The 20,512-nt window shown below is 33.8% G+C and overlaps 3 protein-coding genes and 1 pseudogene across 3 annotated transcripts; all 4 read right to left on the reverse strand.

The window, feature by feature from the left end:
- Positions 1–3,811: 3,811 nt before the first annotated feature.
- On the reverse strand, positions 3,812–5,458 carry LOC121466344 (olfactory receptor 8K3-like). Its single transcript, XM_041680008.1, has 2 exons — positions 4,551–5,458; positions 3,812–3,842 (listed from the first exon to the last, which is right to left on the reverse strand). Exons 1-2 carry the CDS (start codon positions 5,456–5,458, stop codon positions 3,812–3,814), a joined length of 939 nt encoding a protein of 312 aa, XP_041535942.1.
- Positions 5,459–10,513: 5,055 nt separating this feature from the next.
- LOC121466345 lies at positions 10,514–13,284 on the reverse strand (annotated as a pseudogene).
- A 375-nt stretch (positions 13,285–13,659) lies between these two features.
- LOC121466470 (olfactory receptor 8K3-like) lies at positions 13,660–14,601 on the reverse strand. The gene has a single exon (XM_041680205.1). The coding sequence runs from the start codon at positions 14,599–14,601 to the stop codon at positions 13,660–13,662; it is 942 nt and encodes a 313-aa protein (XP_041536139.1).
- A 3,917-nt stretch (positions 14,602–18,518) lies between these two features.
- LOC121466464 (olfactory receptor 8K3-like) lies at positions 18,519–19,460 on the reverse strand. The gene has a single exon (XM_041680194.1). The coding sequence runs from the start codon at positions 19,458–19,460 to the stop codon at positions 18,519–18,521; it is 942 nt and encodes a 313-aa protein (XP_041536128.1).
- Between the last annotated feature and the right edge of the window lie 1,052 nt (positions 19,461–20,512).

Below are 20,512 nucleotides of genomic sequence, written 5' to 3' on the forward strand. Positions count from 1 at the left end.
ATTCCCACTCATATTTTGTGTCATGCTGTGACAGAAATGCTTGTTTAATTAGAAGGCCAGCTAATGGTATATAGCACTGTGATAAAATTGATTTTAATGTAACTATTTCTTCTCTAATTGTTACATATAAAATTCTGGGTATCATGGACTTTGGCATAGTGTTGTCTATAAATGTATTATTAGCTTAAGAATCAATGCCAGCATCAGCAGATTTTTGGCTAAATATTTGTGGAAATCGCTTTGGAAGCAAGAGTTTCTTTGAATATTTTGTATATTTAGCTAGGTCAATATTTCATGCACTAAAATATTACAATAAAGCCAATGACATTACAACTTACATTATTTAATATCACTGAAATAGCAATGCCATAGAACTGATTTTATTCTTGTTAAAATCTTATTGAAATAACTTATCCTTTCATCTTTAAATATTTGGCTTCACGCTATCCAAACATTATCTTTAGGACAGAACCTGAATTTCTCTGGATGTCTCTCTACTCAATTGTGAACAAAAACACTCAACTTTAAGCATCAGTGACTCTCTGCTCTCCATTAGACAAAAAATAAAAAAGGAGGAAAAACTCACCTTTTACTTTTAGTAATTGTATAAGAAATTTTTAGAAGCACAGAATTATGTATGTAAAAGTTTCATCAGGTGTTCCTGTGTTGTGCCAGTTCTAAAGCAAATTAAAAGCCTTTCTATATGCTATGGGAAATACACCTCTTTACTTACTGTTACTTCCTCTGAATAAAGAGCTCAGACTAATTAATCAGGAGAGATGCTGGATGTAATTAAGCACAAATTTTGCACCTTGATACAACAATCATAGATCAGAAGCTGAATCTAGAAAAAGAATTTCAGTTTTGACCAAAATTTTGATAAATTGATTTAAAAGACATGTGGACTCTGAATTCAGATCAATGAAACATTTGGCACGACTTATCTATAAAAACCATCTACTATAACCTATCGCCAGTATGACCTCATGAAGATAAGTGAAAAGTTTTAAATATGTCTGTCCCTAAAGATTTCCTCATTGAGCTGTATTTGCTTGTTTGCTTAAGTCTCTGAACATGAGAAACAAATTTTCTATATAATGGTTGTTGATTCCAGAGGGAAAGAAAGACAAATGGCGAGCTGATTAGTTAAGTCTCCAGTCAACTTTTCACAGACGGTGAAACATGAATGCTGCCCACTGCTTCGTCTGAATGTTCACATTAGTGGATGGATGCAATGATTTCATCAGCTTATTCCTTCTTTGTTTCTTTTGTGGTGTTTCTCTGTACAACATATTAAGTAGGGCGTAGTGAGAATCTCCCTGGGAAGGAGATCTGTCTTAGCGATTATTTTTATTAATGTGAAGAGACACCATGACCATGACAACTCATAAAAAAAACATGTAATTTAGGTGACTCACTTAGAGTTGCAGAGGCTCATTCTATTATCACAATGTGGGGGAGCATTAGTGGCATTCAGGCAAAAGTAGTGCTGGCTTTATCTTGATATGCGGCCACAGGAAGTGAACTGACACACTGAGAAGTTTTTAGAGCATGGATAACCTTAAAACCTGCCCCCAGAGTCACTTCCTTTAAGGAGGCCATATCCACTCCAACAAAGCCACACCTCCTAATGGTGTCACTCTCTGTGAGCTTAAGGGGACCAAATACAATTAACCTACAACAAGATCCAATTAGTAAAACCATAGAATGTGGCATAAGGGTTTAATTTTAAATATAGGTATAAAATGAATGTAAACTTACTATTTTCCTTCAAGATGATATGAGACTTTAAACCCATTTGCTATATAGTATGTATTCACTAAGGAATTGTATAGTTGTAGCATGCAGTAGTAATTTATTTAATTCTTCTAAAAGTTCAAAAAATACACAATTTTTAGTTTAGCAAAAAAATTATAGGGCTAAATTATTTCATTTTCTAAATCAATTAGTATATTTTCCCTGCCAGTCAGGTCACATACACTTCATTTGGGCAGAGGTGGAGTGAGTTTTATTGAGGAAAACTTGATTTATTATTTTTCTATTATAAATATATTTTAAGATTTTTTGTTTTTGTCATTTCTGAAAACAATTTCATATTTAAATATATTGATCATATTTTCCTGCTCCCCAAAGTTCTTCGAGATGCTTTCCCCCTCCCTACCCACTGAAATTTAACTCCTTTTTCAAAAAGAAACAAGAACAGTATTTTAATAAAACCAAGACAAGACAATAAAACCAAACATCAAAAGAAAAGCAACAACAAAACCCCACTGAACTGTAATGAAATAAAAGTGCACAATAAAATTGTGATGTCAAATACTCCCACAACCAAATATATATTTTAATATATTTAATTTAAATTAATATATATTAACTATAATTGAATTTTTATTTATGTGGGTGCATGCACCTGTGAGTAGATATGTGCACGAGTGCAGGGATCTGCAGAGAAAGGAGAGTGACACTTGCTCCCAAGAACCTACAACTAGATCCAGTTGTAATCAACCTGATATGTGTGGTTGAAACAGATCTCAGAACCTAGCTTAGAACATTATGTCCTCAACTCAGGTTGTGTTTTCATGGATACTCTGTTTTTCTAATTTATTTTAAGGTTCTTGTTCTTACCAGCATTTTATGCTTTTGATGACCATTGTAAAGAATATTAGATTCAGTGAAACAAATTTTCTTGGTAATTGTTTTATCCAATTCTATTTTTTATAAAAATTGTACGGTATAGAAAAATATATGAAACATTTTGAAATTCTAGTGACTTTGAATGATAATAAAATGCAAAATGAACTTCAACATAATTGATATGAACAATTGCAAACGTCATCACACTTTATTCTTTATGATCTTTCATTTGATGTGGAATCTAAAATGCTGTTGTTTATGTTAGAAATGTACTATTGAGGCTTACTCATTTCAGAATGCGTCTTCAAATGTGTATGTCAATGATATTTTATCTTTCTCTGGAATATAATTTATATCTATTCACTGAAATTAATTGAGGGAGAGAAAATATGTTAAAACTGCAGTAATTTAAGTATTTTATTACTTGATGGATATCAATGACAAATAGTGTTGTTTTACTTTTCATATCAAACTTTCTATTATTAAATTACAGTATTTTCAAAATATAAAACTTATGTATTCCTATGATTTAACTGTATAATTTTATTCTAAGAAATTCAACTGTATGATTGACCTTTCTTAACTCTTCATTTACAGATCTCCATCTTACTATTCATAGCCATTTACTAACCCAAAGAGCTCTTACTCAGCAATTGATTGGTGACACAGATACATTTGGTACATTATGCAAATGAAATGACATGAAACCTAAGGAGGAAATACTTTTGTGAGCCTTGATGGATTAGAAAGAATATATATGAGAAATTGAAACAGTACATGAAAATGTATTTCTAAAAAGTTATTGCTGAATTTTGTAAGAAATATAGCATATTTTTGTTTGTGATAATGTGTTTGTTCTAACAAATATTACTATCATATTATTAGCTATATATAAATTATTACAATTAATATAATAGTTATATTATGTTATGTTTGTTACCATCAGCAAACATACTGAATCCAATAGTACACTCAGTGTTGCGTGGATCAAATAAAAGGATGTCCTCTCATCAGAGAAGAACAAGAAATACATTCATACATTCACGTATTAAATGCAAGAATAAGACAATATGACATTTATAGTAATTTTATTATTTTGATTTAGAGAACTAAATAATGTACAAAGAGCAGACAAAAAATAAAGATTGAGCCAGTGAAAAATAATTTAAAGGAACATTTATACCAATTTGCAGCAGAACTTAAACATTTATCTGAAGTGGTACATTTACTTAAAGGCATATATAGACTGAATTATAAAAAAAAAATGACAGCACTAAAAAGCTACAGGTTATTTGAGAGGCAGAATACACCAAATTAACCATAACTATGGGCATCATAAATGAAATTAATGTTGTTATGGGAAAAGGAAATGAGTCATAGATGCCCTTCTCAGGATCGGGTAATTAAACAACGTTTATGGTGATTTACAATCCAAGCGAGGGAACACGCTTTAGATAAATTTAGATTTTCACACAACTCATAAAAATGAATAAATCCCAAAAGGTAAATATGTTCCCATAAAAGCTGCAATACATTATAAAACTTGATGAATGTATCAATAGTACAACCAGCATTTAACCCTGCTCTACCGAACATGCTCCTGTTGTTTTTAAGTTGTATAATGTGCTACCATAAAATCATGTGATCTTTATATTCTAAAAATATTTAGCGTGATCACATTTATCCCATTATTAGAATTAGAATCCAGCTCTCTTCAATAAAATGGGATAAAATCTATTGTATTCCCCATGAATTCATTTATAACATTTAGATATTGGACTACATGGACGAATGTTAACATTTAATTTTATGTTGATCCTTTGTACCTGCTAAACATTTTTGTGGAAAACCAAGATGGAAAGACTCCACTCCTAAGTGTGTTTCAAAGGAAAGCACTGTGTATTTTTTTCCCTGTCCTATAAAGAGCATCTTTTACATCTTTGTTCCTCAAACTGTAAATCAAGGGATTCAACATAGGGATGATGAGGGTGTAAAAGATTGAAGCCACTTTGTCAGTGTCGAGGGAGTGACTGGATTTGGGCTGCACGTACATAAATATCAAAGTCCCATAGAAGACAGTGACTACAGTCAGGTGGGACCCACACGTGGAGAAAGCCTTGCGTCTGCTCTCAGCAGAGTTCATCCTGAGAATGGCTATCAGGATGAGCAGGTAGGACACAAGGACAACCAGAAGAGAAGAAATCAAATTAAAAGCTGCCAAGGACAACATTATCACTTCAATTTCCTGTGTATTTGAGCAGACCAAGGATAACAAGGGGAGACTGTCACAGTAAAAATGGCTGATGACATTGTAGCCACAGAAAGACATAGTGAAAATTTTAATTGTAATCAGTAGAGCCACGATTGTACAGTAAACATAAGGAATTACTACCAGCACCCAGCAAACTCTTTTTGACATGATGACCATGTAAAGCAGAGGCTTACAGATGGCCACATAGCGGTCATAGGACATTGCAGATAGAATAAAGAGTTCACAAGCTATGAACACAAGGAAGAAGGCTAACTGTGTAGCACAAAGGTTAAAGGATATTTTGTTTTGATAGACAATAAAATTTGATAACATTTTTGGCCCCACAGCTGTTGAATAGCCAAGATCTGTAGTAGCCAAGTGTCTGAGAAAGAAGTACATAGGTGTTTGTAGCCTGGAATCCACCATAGTGAGGATGATCATGCCCAAGTTGCCAACCAGTGATATCAGATAGATGATGAGGAAGAGTCCGAACAATGGGCCCTGAAGTTCAGGGCGGTCAGTGACTCCCATCAGGATAAACTCAGTCACTACTGTGAGGTTGTGGGTCTTCATCCTAGCTTATAAGAAAGCCTGTTCTGATTAGAGAAATTATTGTTAATTGGAGGAACTTTTAAAAACTAATATAGGGAAGATAAACCTAATTCTTTCGATTTTTAGGATTTAAAGTCACATCTTTAATATGCACATATAACATACTCCCACATTCCTTTAAAAAAGAAAGAGATGCAGATTTCAAGAATGGTTCTAAAGAAGATTTGTGTAATTAAATAATATAATTCAATGTATACAAATATTTAGGTGTCCTTTTTTAAACTTTTACAGCTGGATTAGATATTTAATTGAAGACCAGTGTGAAATCTAAAATGGTTCCATCATTATTTAAATTTGTAGAGCTTCCCTTCACGTGCGTTTGCAGGGGCAAACAAAATCTATTCTTCCCTAAGAAACTCTCAAAAGTTACATGTGGGTCCTGTTTGGCATTTTTAACCAGGCGTAACTTACCAAAAATAGATTGTTTTCACTAGATTTTTTGCACATCCCACTGGCCAGTACTGAACTCTTTATGGATCTGAAATGATAATTATTTGGGTAATTAGGTCAAACTTCTTGCTATTCACTGGATCTATTTTGGGCTTTGTCTTTACTATGCCAAAACTAAATAATATAGAATTGTGTGCTGCGTTTCAATTGCTTCCTGCGTATTTGTATAATCCTTAATTAAATAATATGTGTACATGATATAAATATATGGCGTATAAAATTTTCTTTAATATTTGTTTCAATATAATTTTCATAAATTTATTTGTATATTACAGTAAAGAACTTACAAACATTTAAAGATGTCTGAGCAAATTAGGAAGAATGGGTTTTAATATTGATTTAATAGCGAAGACTCAAAATTCTCTTTTTACAAAAAAAGAAGCTTAGGTCTATAATAATAATATTTAATACTTCATGTTACACATATTTTATACTTTAAGCACCACTATAAAGATAAAATTAAATAAAGCTTTAATTATTTGAACAGATAATTTGATATGATTTGAAATCTTCCTGGAAATCTTTTTGTGTATTATGTATACATTTTTTGGCAACTATAATCCAGAACACAAAGGAGGTAATTTCTAAAAATCACACATATATATCATTATATATGTATATATAAGGATGCATATATCTATCTATCTATCTATCTATCTATCTATCTATATATCTATATATATATATATATGAATGCATCCCACATCTCATGGTTCATAGATTAAAAATACATAGGAGTAGAAATTATCAATTTTGTTGAATATTTCAAACATCAGCATTTACTGAATAAGAAGAGATTACAATTAATGCAGTTCTTAATGAAGATGCTGGGTATAACTATGCAATCTCTAAATTAGCAGTAAGGACAAATATTTTACAGTGTTATATAAAAACATTTTTAATTTTCTCTCCTCACTTAATTTTTGGTTGTATTTTATAGCCCCAGATATTTTCCATATGTAAAAACATACAATACATTATAACAAGCAAAGGCCTTAAACAAAAGTTTTGTTTCCATTTTATTGTTTTATTTCGGTACTTTTACAGCAATAATTAAACTTAAAAAAAGAAGCTATAAAACACAACACATTTTAAATAGTTAAAGCTGTTTCCTCTTTGTAAATTTAAGACTCAACACAAAAACCAAATATCTTTTTTTTTTTTAATTTTTTTTTAATAATTTTTTTTATTAAGAAAAGAAGAAAAAAAACATAAACAAAAAACAAGTTTCCACCTCCTCCCAGCCTCCCATTTCCCTCCCCCTCCTCCCACCCTTCTCCCCCTCCTCCCACCCTTCTACCCCTCCCCCCACTCCTCTCCCCCTCCCTCTCCAGTCCACAGAGCAGTCCAGGTTCCCTGCCCTGTGGTAAGTCCTAGGTCCTCCCCCCTCCGTCCATATCTAGGAAGGTGAACATCCAAACTGGCTAGGCTCCCACAAAGCCAGCACATTAAGTAGGATCAAAACCCCGTGCCATTGTCCTTGGCGTCTCATCAGCCCTCATTGTTCGCCATGTTCAGAGAGTCCGGTTTTATCCCATGCTTTTTCGGTCACAGTCCAGCTGGCCTTGGTGAGCTCCCAGTAGATCAGCTCCACTGTCTCAGTGGGTGGGTGCACGCCTCGTGGTCCCGACTTCTTTGCTCATGTTCTCCCTCCTTCTGCTCCTCATTGGGACCTTGGGAGCTCAGTCCAGGAGAATTGGGATAAAGGAAAGGTGGATAGGGGAGCACGGAACCACAATTCTTAGTTAAGGGAACCACTTTAGGGTGAGCAAGAGATTTGACCCTAGAGGGGCTCCCAAGTGCCCAACATGAGGTTCCCAGTTAGTTCCTTGGGTAGCTGAGGATTGGGAACCTGAAATGACTCTATCCGAGAGCAATACTGACGAATATCTTGCATATCATCATAGAACCTTCATCTGGTGATGGATGGAGACAGAGACAGAGACCCAAATATCTTTTTAAGAGTGACTATCTTTACTGAGTAGTGTAAGATTGCTTTTAAAATTCTAAACAAATCAGAATTCAAATGTAAAACAAAGTTTTCATAATCATAAAACTGGAAAAACATCATCTCATGCTCAAATAATGACAGGCACACCTTTGATGACCTGAACATTTCATTTACCTCTTGAATAATTTAGACTCTGATTACATGCATATATTTACAAACAAGTATTGCTTCAGAGGTCCTGTAGCAAAAATTACTGAAATTTAGAAAGACACAGAATGTGGTATGGACTCCTAGTTTTTCAAATCTTTCATTAAAATATCAAGATAGTAAATTCATATTTAGATCTTATAAAAATCCAACTCATCATTATATATGGCATATTATGTATACATAAATTATATATATGGCATATTTTCATATACTGTATATAATCATACATTTGACAAACAATTCACCAAAATCTATAATTAGCATATACAAAACCAGCATGTCTTATACTTGATTTGTGAAAGAAAAATGAATAATATGCCTATGACATATACTCACATTAAAACTCTTGATATATTACTGAGTAATTTTCAAATATGCTTAAATGTATTGACATTCTTTAGATACAAGTATTTAAAATTATCATGAAGAGAAACCGAGAGCACCCTAGAGAATTTAGAAAGCACATAACTGATGGTAGAAATGGACACTTAGAGACTGCTGGGAAAGGATAAAATTTGAAATATCCCAAATCCTTGCTGACATAAATGGCTAGATCACACTCTGTTACCTGTATGAAACCACTGTCTTGAATGTCTAATGTGGTTCTTAAAATGGGTTTTTAGGTCAATTTATGCTTTATTTGAAAGCACAGAATTCCTTCTCCCTATGGATCTTCTAAGGAGATCAGTGATCACATTTAAATAATTTGAGAGTCTAATTAGATGTCTAGAGGTTACTAACTAATTATCAGGGAATGCTGTTATTCAACTATGACTTAATTCATTTATTTATACATCTATTTTATAATCCAAAAATCTACTATGTACATTTCTCAAGATATGTTTGAATGAACATATGGTTCATTAGGTACAGGTGTTGAAAACATTGTACTATTTAAATGTAGTCAAGAAACTAAGGTCACCTTTACCGTGAATTATTCACAAAAAAATAAACACAACAGGAATAAACAGGGTTAGAAAAATTATTTCTAGTTACCAGAGAAAGTGAGGAGTTGGAAAGAATAATTACCAAATAGCTTTGCAGTGGGAAAGCTTCTTTTGTTTCGGCATTTTTGTCTTTTTTTTTTTTTTTTGCTTGTTTGTCCTACTTTCTTTCTATTGTTTCTTTGTTTTTGTTTTTATTTTTGAGAAGAGGGGGGGTAGGGATAAGCAGAGAGGCAGGGAGAGGGGAACCTAGATTGCTGGGTGGGTACTCATCTTTAATATTACAGTCAGATAAATGAGGCCTTAATATATAAGCAATATATTTCACCTCCTGATAAACTGAGTTTGACTTTTTTCAACCAACTCATATTTATTTTTCGAGACAGGGTTTCTCTGTAGCTTTGGAGCCTGTCCTGGAACTTGCTCTTGTAGACCAGGTTAGTCTCAAACTCACAGAGATCTGCATGCTTTTGCCTCCCACATGCTGGCATTAAAGGCATGTGCCACCACCTTTAATCCCAGCAATTGGGAGACAGAGACATTTGGATGTCCATGAGTTTGAGGCCAGCCTAGTCTACAAGAACTAGTTCTAGGAAAGCTACAACTGTTATACAGAGAAACCCTGTCTTGAAAAAGTAATCAGAGAGAGAGAGAGAGAGAGACAGAGAGAGAGAGACAGAGAGAGAGAGAGAATGCACTTATAGGAAGTAAGACTGTTGCATGTTAACATTGAATGATTTATTACAATATCCAATATATAATATCCAATAAAATCCTCCAGCAACTCATATTCTCCTCCCACACATTCACACTTTTACACTGGTAGCTCCTCTATTGTCCTTTCATACTAAAGCAATGTTTCTGTGCTATGTTTATTCTTCCATATATATGTATTACATGTACACATACATACATATATACACAAATAATCTGACTGTGGAGACCAATATAGGCGAGCCTGTTCCACCTCCACTGGAGGTCAGAGAGTTTGAGCTTACTTTTGCTTGCTCATATTTGTTGACAACAGGTGTGGCTACAAGGAGAGAATCTGACCTAGGGTGTGGTTAATTAGTATTTCGGGTCTAGAGGAGGATCTGCTCCACCTGGATCAAAGGTCAGGGAATTCAAATCTACTCCTTATATCCTGTTAATGAAGTCTGTTACATATCCCCCTCCCCTTTTGAAGTGAAGTATATAAGCATATGGAAAATAAACCTGGAGGATTCAGGATTCAGGATTCACTGAATGTCGAGTGTTCCTGTCTCTTATTTTTCATATATTTCTGTACCTTTTGCTTAATAATGCTAATCCTTGCCCTCCTACCCTGGAATGTACAGATTTCATCAAGGCTGGTCTTTGACATCTGATTTCTCTTTAAAGAGCATATCTTCTACGTTTCCTTTTATGAATACTTATTTACTATTGTGAATTATATAGATAGCTTTCAACAATATACAAACTCTATAAGGCAATATTGCATAGCTTTTCAACTTTTTTAAGGGCATCATATATAACATTGTTCTTCAAGCTATAGATTAAGGGAATTAACATGGAGATACCTGGGTGTAAAAGATGGAAGTCACTTTATCAGTGTTAAAGGAATGAATTTACATAGGGGGCAAATATATAAATATTAAAGCCCTGTAGAAGACAGCTACTACTGTCAGGTGGGAACCATAAGTAGAGAAAAGCCTTTTTTTTGCCCTCAGCTGATTTCACTCTGAGAATAATAGCTGTGGGGATGAATAGTAAGGACACAAAAGCCACCAGAAGAGAAGAAAGCAAATTCAAAGCTGATAATGTTAAAACTATCACCTCATTTTCATGTTTATTTGAGAAAAATAAAGGTAACAACAACAAAAAAACATCACAGTAGAAATAACTAACAATTTTGTGGCCACAGATGAATAAATTAAGAATCTTTATGATATGTAGAGGTGAGACAATCATACCATAGAGGTAGGGAATGGAGGCTAGTATCCAGCATACTCGTTGTGATATAATGACAGTGTAGATGAGTGGTTTACAAGTGGCAACATAATAGTCATAAGGCATTGCAGTGAGAATAAATAATTCACTACCAATAACTATAATAAAGGAAGACACCTGGAGAGCACAAAATAAAATGATATTGTATTTTGATCCACAAGAAAATTCCTTAACAGTTTTGACCCCATAGCAGTTCAATAACCATATCTGACATTGTGAGTTATCTGAGAAAGAAGCTCTTAGATGTTTTCAGCTTGAAATCCTCCATGGTGAGGAAGATCACGCCTAAGTTGCCAACTAGTGATATGAGAGAGATGATGAGGAATAGTCTGAACAATGGTGCCTGTAGCTCAGGATACGATGTCCATCAGGATGAACTGTCATCACTTTGAGGTTGTGGGCCTCCACCCTAGCTCATCAGAAAATCTGTTCTAAATAGAGCCATCAGTTTCATAAGTAGTTTCTAAGTATATAGGATGATTTTACTTTGATTTTGGAAACCAATATAAGCAATATATCCAGCATAAGCTATCATTAGCGATTTGATCTTAGCCATTCCGACAGGTTTAAGATGGTATCTCAGAATTGTTTTGATTTGCATTTCCCTGATGGCTAATGATTTTAAACATTTCCTTGAGTATCTCTTGGCCATTTGAGATTCTTATGTTGAGAGTTCTCTGTTCAGTTATGTACCCCATTTTTCAATTGGGTTATTTAGAAATTCGATGTCTAATTTCTTGAGTTCTTTATATATTTTGGAGAACAGTCCTTTATAATATATGTGAGTATGGGAGTAGAGGGGAGGGAAGAAGGTGAAGAGGCAGGGAGAAGGGTGAAGAGAACTTGAAGGAATGGGGTAGCCGAAAAGGAGGAAGGGCAGAGATGAGAGCAAGGAAAGAGAAATCTTGATTGATGGAGCCATTATAGGGTTAGTAAAAAACCCGGCTCTAGAGAAATTCACAGGAGTCCACAAGGATGACCCCTGCTAAGACCCTAAGCAGAGAGGAAATAGGGGGGGGGGCTGATCTTCACTAGCCCTCTAGTCAGACTGATGATTATCTTAAATATCACCATAGAACCTTCCTCCAGCAGCTGATGGAAACAGAAGCAGACACCATCAGAGTGGGAAGAATGAGAATATGAACAAAGAGGTCAAGACCATGATGTGTTTATCCACTGAAACAGTCTACCTGAGCTAATGGGAGCTCATCAACTCCAGCTGGACTGGGAAGGAATAAGCATAGAATCAAACTAGTCCTCTGATTCTGGTTGGCAGTTGCATGACTGGGACAGACGGGGGAAGGGGCACTGACAGTGGCACCAGAATTTATCCCTATTGCATGTACTGGCTCTTTTTGGAACCTATTCTCTTTGGATGATACCTTGCTCAGCCTAGATATAGTAAGGATGGCCTTGGACCTTCCCCAAAACACTGTGTCTTACCCTCTCTGAGGATTGGATGGGGGTTGTGTTGGAAGGTATGTAGAGGGAATGGGAGGAGAGGAGGGAGTGGGAACTTGGATTGATATGTATAATGAAAAAAAAAACCAATAAAATTAAAGAAAAATCAAAACCCATATACTCACTGAAAAAATATTTTTAACAAAAGAATAATTTATATAAAGAGGGCTTTAGAAAAATTTTAAATGATATCATAAAGCTTGGATTTGTTGTCAAATCCACAAAGTGATTTCAAACAAAACTTAAAATATTGTTTTATGAGTGATTCTCGTCTTTATTTCTATTTTAAGATGTAGCTCTGATTGACCCCAGCCTAACTATATAGTCAGGGCTGACCTTCATTCCACTTGAGTCCACATTCCAGATAATTATAAGGGTGGCATTTTATCCAATAATCAAAACTTAGTATCTGTCTTACAACTATTGTACTTTTCATGTAGAAAGGAAACATTAAATTATTCAGTAAAGAAAAATATAAACTAAGGTATTAAGATTTATTCAGTTACAAGACAAATGGGGTAAAAGCTGCCATAAAAATTTTAAGTCAGCATAAACACACAAACACAGAAACACACACATGTGTGCTTGGACTTACACAATATTAGATGATACATTTAACTTATGAACTACTAAAGCATGACATTAAATATTGCTATTGCATTATATAGGATGTGAGTGAAAGAAAAGTGATGTAAAATCAGGGCATAAGTTTCCATTTGAAAAGAAGTCTTCTTAGGGCTATGATTTACAGGGATCTCCATCTCAAAGTGGTTTCCTAACATTGTGATCAAGATTTTTAAGAGTTTATAGAAAGACATATGAATACCAACTGTATGTAAATAATAACAGTGAAGGTAAAGCAAAAAGTCAGATACTTGTGAACACCAGATAATTTATTGTAAAGTTTAATTCACAAAATAAATTTAAATTATCTGAGACACCTATCTCATCACATACAGCAAACACATTGTTACCCTGTTTAGATTTATACACTTTAAAATATATTCTTTCTGCTACTTCATTTATTTCAAATGCTTTGTTTATAATCTGTCTCCTCTTCAGAGAAGCATTAGCTTTTAATGTTTTCTTCTCTGAAACGTATAACTCATGTAAATTTATTTCTGGTGAAGTATGACAACATTTTCTACCATTGATTTTTAGGAGAAGATATTTTGTATTCTTTTCCCTGTCCTTCTTAGGGCCTGCTTGACATCTTTGTTCCTCAAACTATAGATCAAGGGATTTAACATAGGTATGACCATGGTGTAAAAGATGGAAGCTACCTTGTCAGTGTTGATGGAGTGACTGGACTTGGGCTGCACATACATAAATATCAAAGTCCCATAGAAGACAGTGACTACTGTCAGGTGGGACCCACAGGTGGAAAAAGCCTTGCGTCTGCCCTCAGCAGAGTTCATCCTGAGAATAGCTCTGAGAATGAGCAGATAGGAGACAAGGATAACAACTGGAGAAGAAATCAAGTCAACAATTGATAAGATTAAAATTATCATTTCACTTTCCTCTTTATTTGTGCACAGCAAAGATGTTAACGGGAGACCATCACAGTAGAAATGACTGATAACATTGTGGCCACAGAAGGATGAAGAGAAAATATTTATGGTGACAATGAGAGCAACAAATATACTATAAAGATATGGAATTGCCACCAGGACCCAACATACTCTTCGTGACATAATGACATTGTATAGGAGTGGTTTGCAGATGGCCACATAACGGTCATAAGACATTGCAGAGAGAATAAAAAATTCAGCAACAATGAACATACTAAAGAAAGACAACTGGGTAGCACAAAAATAAAATGATATTATATTTTTATCTACAATAAAATTTCTTAACATTTTGGGCCCCACAGAAGTTGAATAACCAAGATCAGTGATAGAAAGGTGCCTGAGAAAGAAGTACATGGGTGTTTGCAGTCCGGAATCCACCATGGTGAGGACGATCATGCCCAAGTTGCCAACCAATGTGATCAGATAGATGATGAGGAAAAGTCCAAACAATGGTGCCTGCAGCTCAGGGCGGTCAGTGATGCCCATCAGGATGAATTCAGTCACCACTGTAAGGTTGTGGGTCTCCATCCGGGTTTATGACAAAATCTGTTCTGAGTAGAGATCATTGCACAGTCAATTTATTTCAAATATCATTTTGTGAATTTTTATTTTTCTAATAAGTTTTAATGAAATATATCCAAATATTTGAATTTATTCTTAAAACAAATCTACTTTTGAATGTGTACATACAATCTTAAACACATCTATACACATACATATGCAAATACATGATTTGAAACAAATAAAAACACATTTATGAATCTTTGGATCTCTATAAACAAAAGTTTTAAACAGAATAACATCTTTGCAAAGATGCATGCTTTTACCAACTGTGATGGGAACCATCCCTTTTATCCAATATTAGAAATTAGTTAATCTAAGATCCATCATTATATATCAAAAGTGTACCTTAAGAATCATCCAGCCTCAAACACTAATACCCTCTGCATATGAAAATATTGGTATACAGAGATATGTAAATGTACAAATGGATATATATTCCATATATATATGGAAAAACCACATAAAATCTTCAAATTGTAAATAGTTGTATTTTCACAAACATTGCCATCCTCTTAAACACCATCTATATATACAAGTATTCCCAAGAAGATTAGTTGAGTTGTATAAAATACTTTTCTGGCATATAAAAAATCAACAGGTCTCTCTCTCTCTATGGACTGTTGAAAACTTGAAGCAGAAGTAAATGATTCAACAAATCTGTGCACTTTGGCTATAGTCACAAAGAACATGAATTTTAAACAGTCATTACACACACAAACCTACCTTAAAGTATTTTTCGTATAAATGTATCATACACACAAGGGTTTTACTTTGTTAGATCTGAAAAGATGAACAAATGAAGAGTTGGTCGAGAAAACAGAATGTACATCAACTACCACATTATGTAGCTTGAGTAGACAAAGGAGATATTCATAGTTTGTTATCATTTTGTATTACTATTTTATTCATTATATTGTCAATAAACTTAATAAGGATATAGCATGTGAGAAAAATAATCGATTTTCAATGAAGGAAAAACAACACATATGAAACTTAAAAAAACAGAATAAAAAATTAAATAGTCCCATTTATATAAATTATTCTATTCTTGAAAGAACACTTTTTCTTATAATGTAATTCCTATATTCCTTAGAACCCACAAACCATGAAGAAATCTGAAATATAAGTGAGCAGTTTTATTAAAATTGTCTAATTAATGACCTCTCAATATTTTCCATTGACTAAGAGGTCCTGTATTTCGATAGTATAATTTTTAGTAGTAGCATTTCTAAATATGGGTGCCCAATGCTGTGATAGATGTTCAGTGCTTGATTCTGGATTAAATTTTAACTGTGGTGTAGATATAAAGCAATCAAAGTGTAGTATGATGGCATTTGCTTGAATAAAAGTGAGGGACAGAAAGTCTTCCAAATATCACATAGAAGACAATTCATTAAATTTCTACACTTCAAGAAGGCTTATCTGAATGCTTCCAATGCCACAGACAGAAGGAAGGAAACATTTATTAATTTTGTAAACATGTGTATGTGTCAAGGTTTGCTGAGTAAAATAAGATGACTTACAGTGGCAATCACAGTGAAAGCTGCAGCCTCTGAGAGAATGGGAGTCGTATACTACGGAGCTCACTGTTGTGTGTACAGGTGATTGCATTTCATTTATACCTCAGCCACTTACAGTTGTTTTAAACTGTGGCTAACTATATTATTCCATGCTCAATATATACCCTTCATATAGTAAACATGTAAAACTATCAATTGTTGTATAATTGAAACACCCCCTCTTTGTTCCTTTTGTATTGGTTTGATTTTCAGTCACTGACTGTGAACTTTCTTATAGGTAATGACAAGAAGGCTTTCCTCTGAACACATTTAGGACTCAATGAAAAGAAAAGAATACTTTATTGTAGATTATTTTGTTCACTTATTACTTAAATGTTATTTTTCAAATCTGTAATCTCAGGAAAATGAATAGTATCTAGCAAAAACAATGAAGAAAGTAATGCATTTACAACCGTGTTGAGATACAAATCCACTTCCTTCATCAAAGGTTCAGGAAACAGGTCAGAGAGACATATCCAGAGGTAAACATCTGAGTGTGTCAACCTGGGTGTGATCCTGAGGACACAAACACGGAAGGGAAAACTGACTAATGCACTATTCCTCTGATCTCTGCACATGGGCCCTCACACATAAAAATAGTAAATAAACGTAAAAACTTTAAAGAATGAAAGGCAATCACAACTATACAGTTCATCCATTAAAATTACTTGTTAAAGATTCAATTATTTAAGTTAGTTTAACATAATTCACTTATTTAAGGCGTTTCCATTCATATTTGTCATCACACATTGTTCTAATTGCCCCCTCTCTCTCCTTTCAGTCTCTGGATAGTTCTTTTCTTTATCCTAGATGCTCAACCAATCTGGATTAGAATATTTTTTTTAAATACTCAGGGTAATCTGGAGTCAAATATAACTGAAGTTTTAAAGACAACATAAAATAAACTTAACACTTGTGTTCTCAAATTATTCTCTTTATTGAAATTACTTTGTTATTTACTATCTCTTTTCTTTTAGGCCCTTTACTTGTTATAAATCTCTTTATATGTGTATGTGGCAGCGAAGAAGAGAGAGAGAGAGAGATAGAGAGATAGAGAGAGAGAGACAGACAGACAGACACATGGAGAGGGAGAGATTTAGAGAAAGACACAGAGAAAGGAAGACAGAGATGAGATGTTATATAAGAAAAATATCTAAGAAAAATTTTCTTTGTATGATTAAAAGATAGATAATAGCATTAGTCCTCTCAACTTCAGTTAATATGTTCAAAAATAATATTAAATAGAGAAATTAAGAGGTATTATTGCTTCCCAGATATTGAGAAATATTAGAAGAACAGACACCAAACCACAAATGAGAAACTCTAGATGGGGAAAGCATAGCAAAGGATGCCCACATCTCCTTATGCTTAAACTAGAGAGCTCTGTGTGACACTTTGTTACCTTCTGTGAGACTCCTGCTTTCATTTCCCACTGCGGTTCTTAGCATGGGCTTCTGAGATCTATTTATGTGTGTTTCTAAACCATAGAGATTCTCCCTGAGGAGAAGTTATTATTACCAGGTAACTGTTGGGAGTCTAATGAGATGATGTTTGATGGTTATATAAACTACCAGGATCAATTTGTATTAAACTATGATTTAGTTTTTTGTTGTATAAGCCAGTATTTCAGCTTATACTTATGAAAAATTATTGAAGCTAGGTTCTCAGAGATAAATGTGTGTTGTCCTGCTTACTGAGACATAATGTGTAATTGCCAATATGTAAAATATAAGAAATAACCATTTGTGGATGGTCAGAAAAGTAAGGGAGCAATGAGATCAGAACATTGTATCTCAGTGGATGTGGATAGTTGAGCACACTGATAAGAATGAGAACTTATTATCTAAGCAACCCATATCACCTCTTGATAGACTGATAAAGTTTGATTTTATATCAACTTACAAATGTGTAAAAGTACTAAAATATAAAGAGTGCACTTGCAGGAAGTAAAACCAAGACACATATTAATATTGAGTAATTTATTGTAAAATCCAAAATACAATATCCATTTAAACCCTCCTAAGAAATCTTATTCCCTTCATTTACACATAGGCTTTAATGCTGTTAGCTCTTCTGTTGTACTTTTCTTCTGAAGCAATGCTTCTGTGCTGGTATGTTTATTTATTTTTCACAAACACTCACATATGTATGTGTAATACATGAATGAATACACACACATATATATACATATATATATATATATATATATATATAGAGAGAGAGAGAGAGAGAGAGAGAGAGAGAATATCTTCTACTTTCCCATTGTTGATGTTTACTTCACTATTGTGAATTATTTGGATAACTTTTAACAATATAGGAAATCTACCAGACAATATTGCATAGTTTTTCCACTGTTTTTTTAAGGGAATCTTTTACATCTTTGTTCCTCAAGCTATAGATTAAGGGATTCAGCATAGGTATAACCTGACTGTAAAATATAGAAGTTACTTTATCAGTGTCAAAGGCATGACTGGACATAGGCTGCAAATACATGAATATCAAAGTCCCATAGAAGATAGCGACGACTGTCAGGTGGGACCCACAGGTAGAGAAAGCCTTTCTTTTGCCCTCAGCTGAGTTCATCCTGAGAATAGCTGCAAGGATGAATACATAGGACACAATGACTACCAGAACGGAAGAAAGCAAATTAAAAGCTGATAATATTAAAATTATTACCTCAATTTCATGAGTATTTGAGCAGGCCAAAGACAACAAGGGGAGACCATCACAGTAGAAATGTCTGATAACATTGGGGCCGCAGAAGGACACAGTGAAAATCTTTATGGTAAGCAGAAGTGAGACAAATATACCGTAGAGGTAGGGAATGGTGACCAATGTCCAGCATACTCTTTGTGACATAATGACATTGTATAGGAGTGGTTTGCAGATGGCCACATAACGGTCATAAGACATTGCAGAGAGAATAAAAAATTCAGCAACAATGAACATATCAAAGAAAAACATTTGGGTAGCACAAAAATAAAATGGTATTGTATTCTGATCTACAATAAAATTTCTTAACATTTTGGGCCCCACAGAAGTTGAATAACCAAGATCTACAGTAGCGAGGTGTCTGAGAAAGAAGTACATAGGTGTTTGCAGTCCGGAATCCACCATGGTGAGGACGATCATGCCCAAGTTGCCAACCAATGTGATCAGATAGATGATGAGGAAAAGTCCGAACAATGGTGCCTGCAGCTCAGGATGGTCCGTGATGCCCATCAGGATGAACTCAGTCACCACTGTAAGGTTGTGGGTCTGCATCATGGGAAAATCTATTCTGAGTAGAGATCATTACACAGTCAATAGATTTCAAATATCATATTACTAAGACTATCTTAAATAAAATATTTGCAAAAGTGTGGATTTATTCTTTTAAAACAAACTATTTACCATGATATACAAACATTCATGCACATCTATACATAGTTGCAAACATGTGACTTTAAATAAACAAAGACACAGATATGTGTCTTTGATCCTCAACCAATGGTAAATTCATCAGGATTGACAAAATTCATTGCCAACAATGCTTGCTTTCCCCAACTTCGATGAAAATTATACCTTTAGTCAAATATTAGACATTAGTTAATCTTGAAAGAATATTTCTATATCAGATATTCAACCCTGACAGTATACAATCTCAAACTCTTGGTTAAGCTGAATATGCATATATATATATATATATACATATAAATGTGTATTTCATATATGTACATATCTAAATATATATTTATAAAATAAGATTAAGTCTTCAAAATGTGAATAATTGTAATTGTAGGTATTTGGATTTATGCACACATTGATTAAATTTATTCTTATTTTATTTGTATTTCTGATATGATTAGTACCATGGTTTGATACTTGATAATTATATATTTGTAGTAACATGTAATATGTATGCCATACATAAACCTACTAAAATTTTTAAAATGCACATACTGCTAAATTTCTCTGTAGATCTATGGAATTTTAGGATGTAAAATGGAACATCTTCAGTTGTTTTCCCAACTCATATTGATCAAAGCTATGAATAAGAGTAGCATTGAAGACCTCATTTTAGATATATCTTGATATGAAGAAACCAAACATCATGTAAGAATGTCTTTGCCATCCTTTTTCACACTACCTATTATAAACAAATATTCCTTGGGAAAGTAAAGTGAGATGTATTAAACACTTTTTTTCTTATAAAAATTCAAGAGGTCTCTGTTTGGACCTCTGAAAACCTGAAGTACAAGAAATGATCCAAAAAGTTTGTACTTTCTGGCCTTAGTCACAAAATGATAAACTTGGATTTTAAACAGTCACTGGAC

Source organism: Microtus oregoni, unplaced genomic scaffold, assembly GCF_018167655.1.
Source record: "Microtus oregoni isolate MIOR12 unplaced genomic scaffold, Mior012 000033F_ref0000390, whole genome shotgun sequence".
NCBI classification, from domain to species: domain Eukaryota; kingdom Metazoa; phylum Chordata; class Mammalia; order Rodentia; family Cricetidae; genus Microtus; species Microtus oregoni.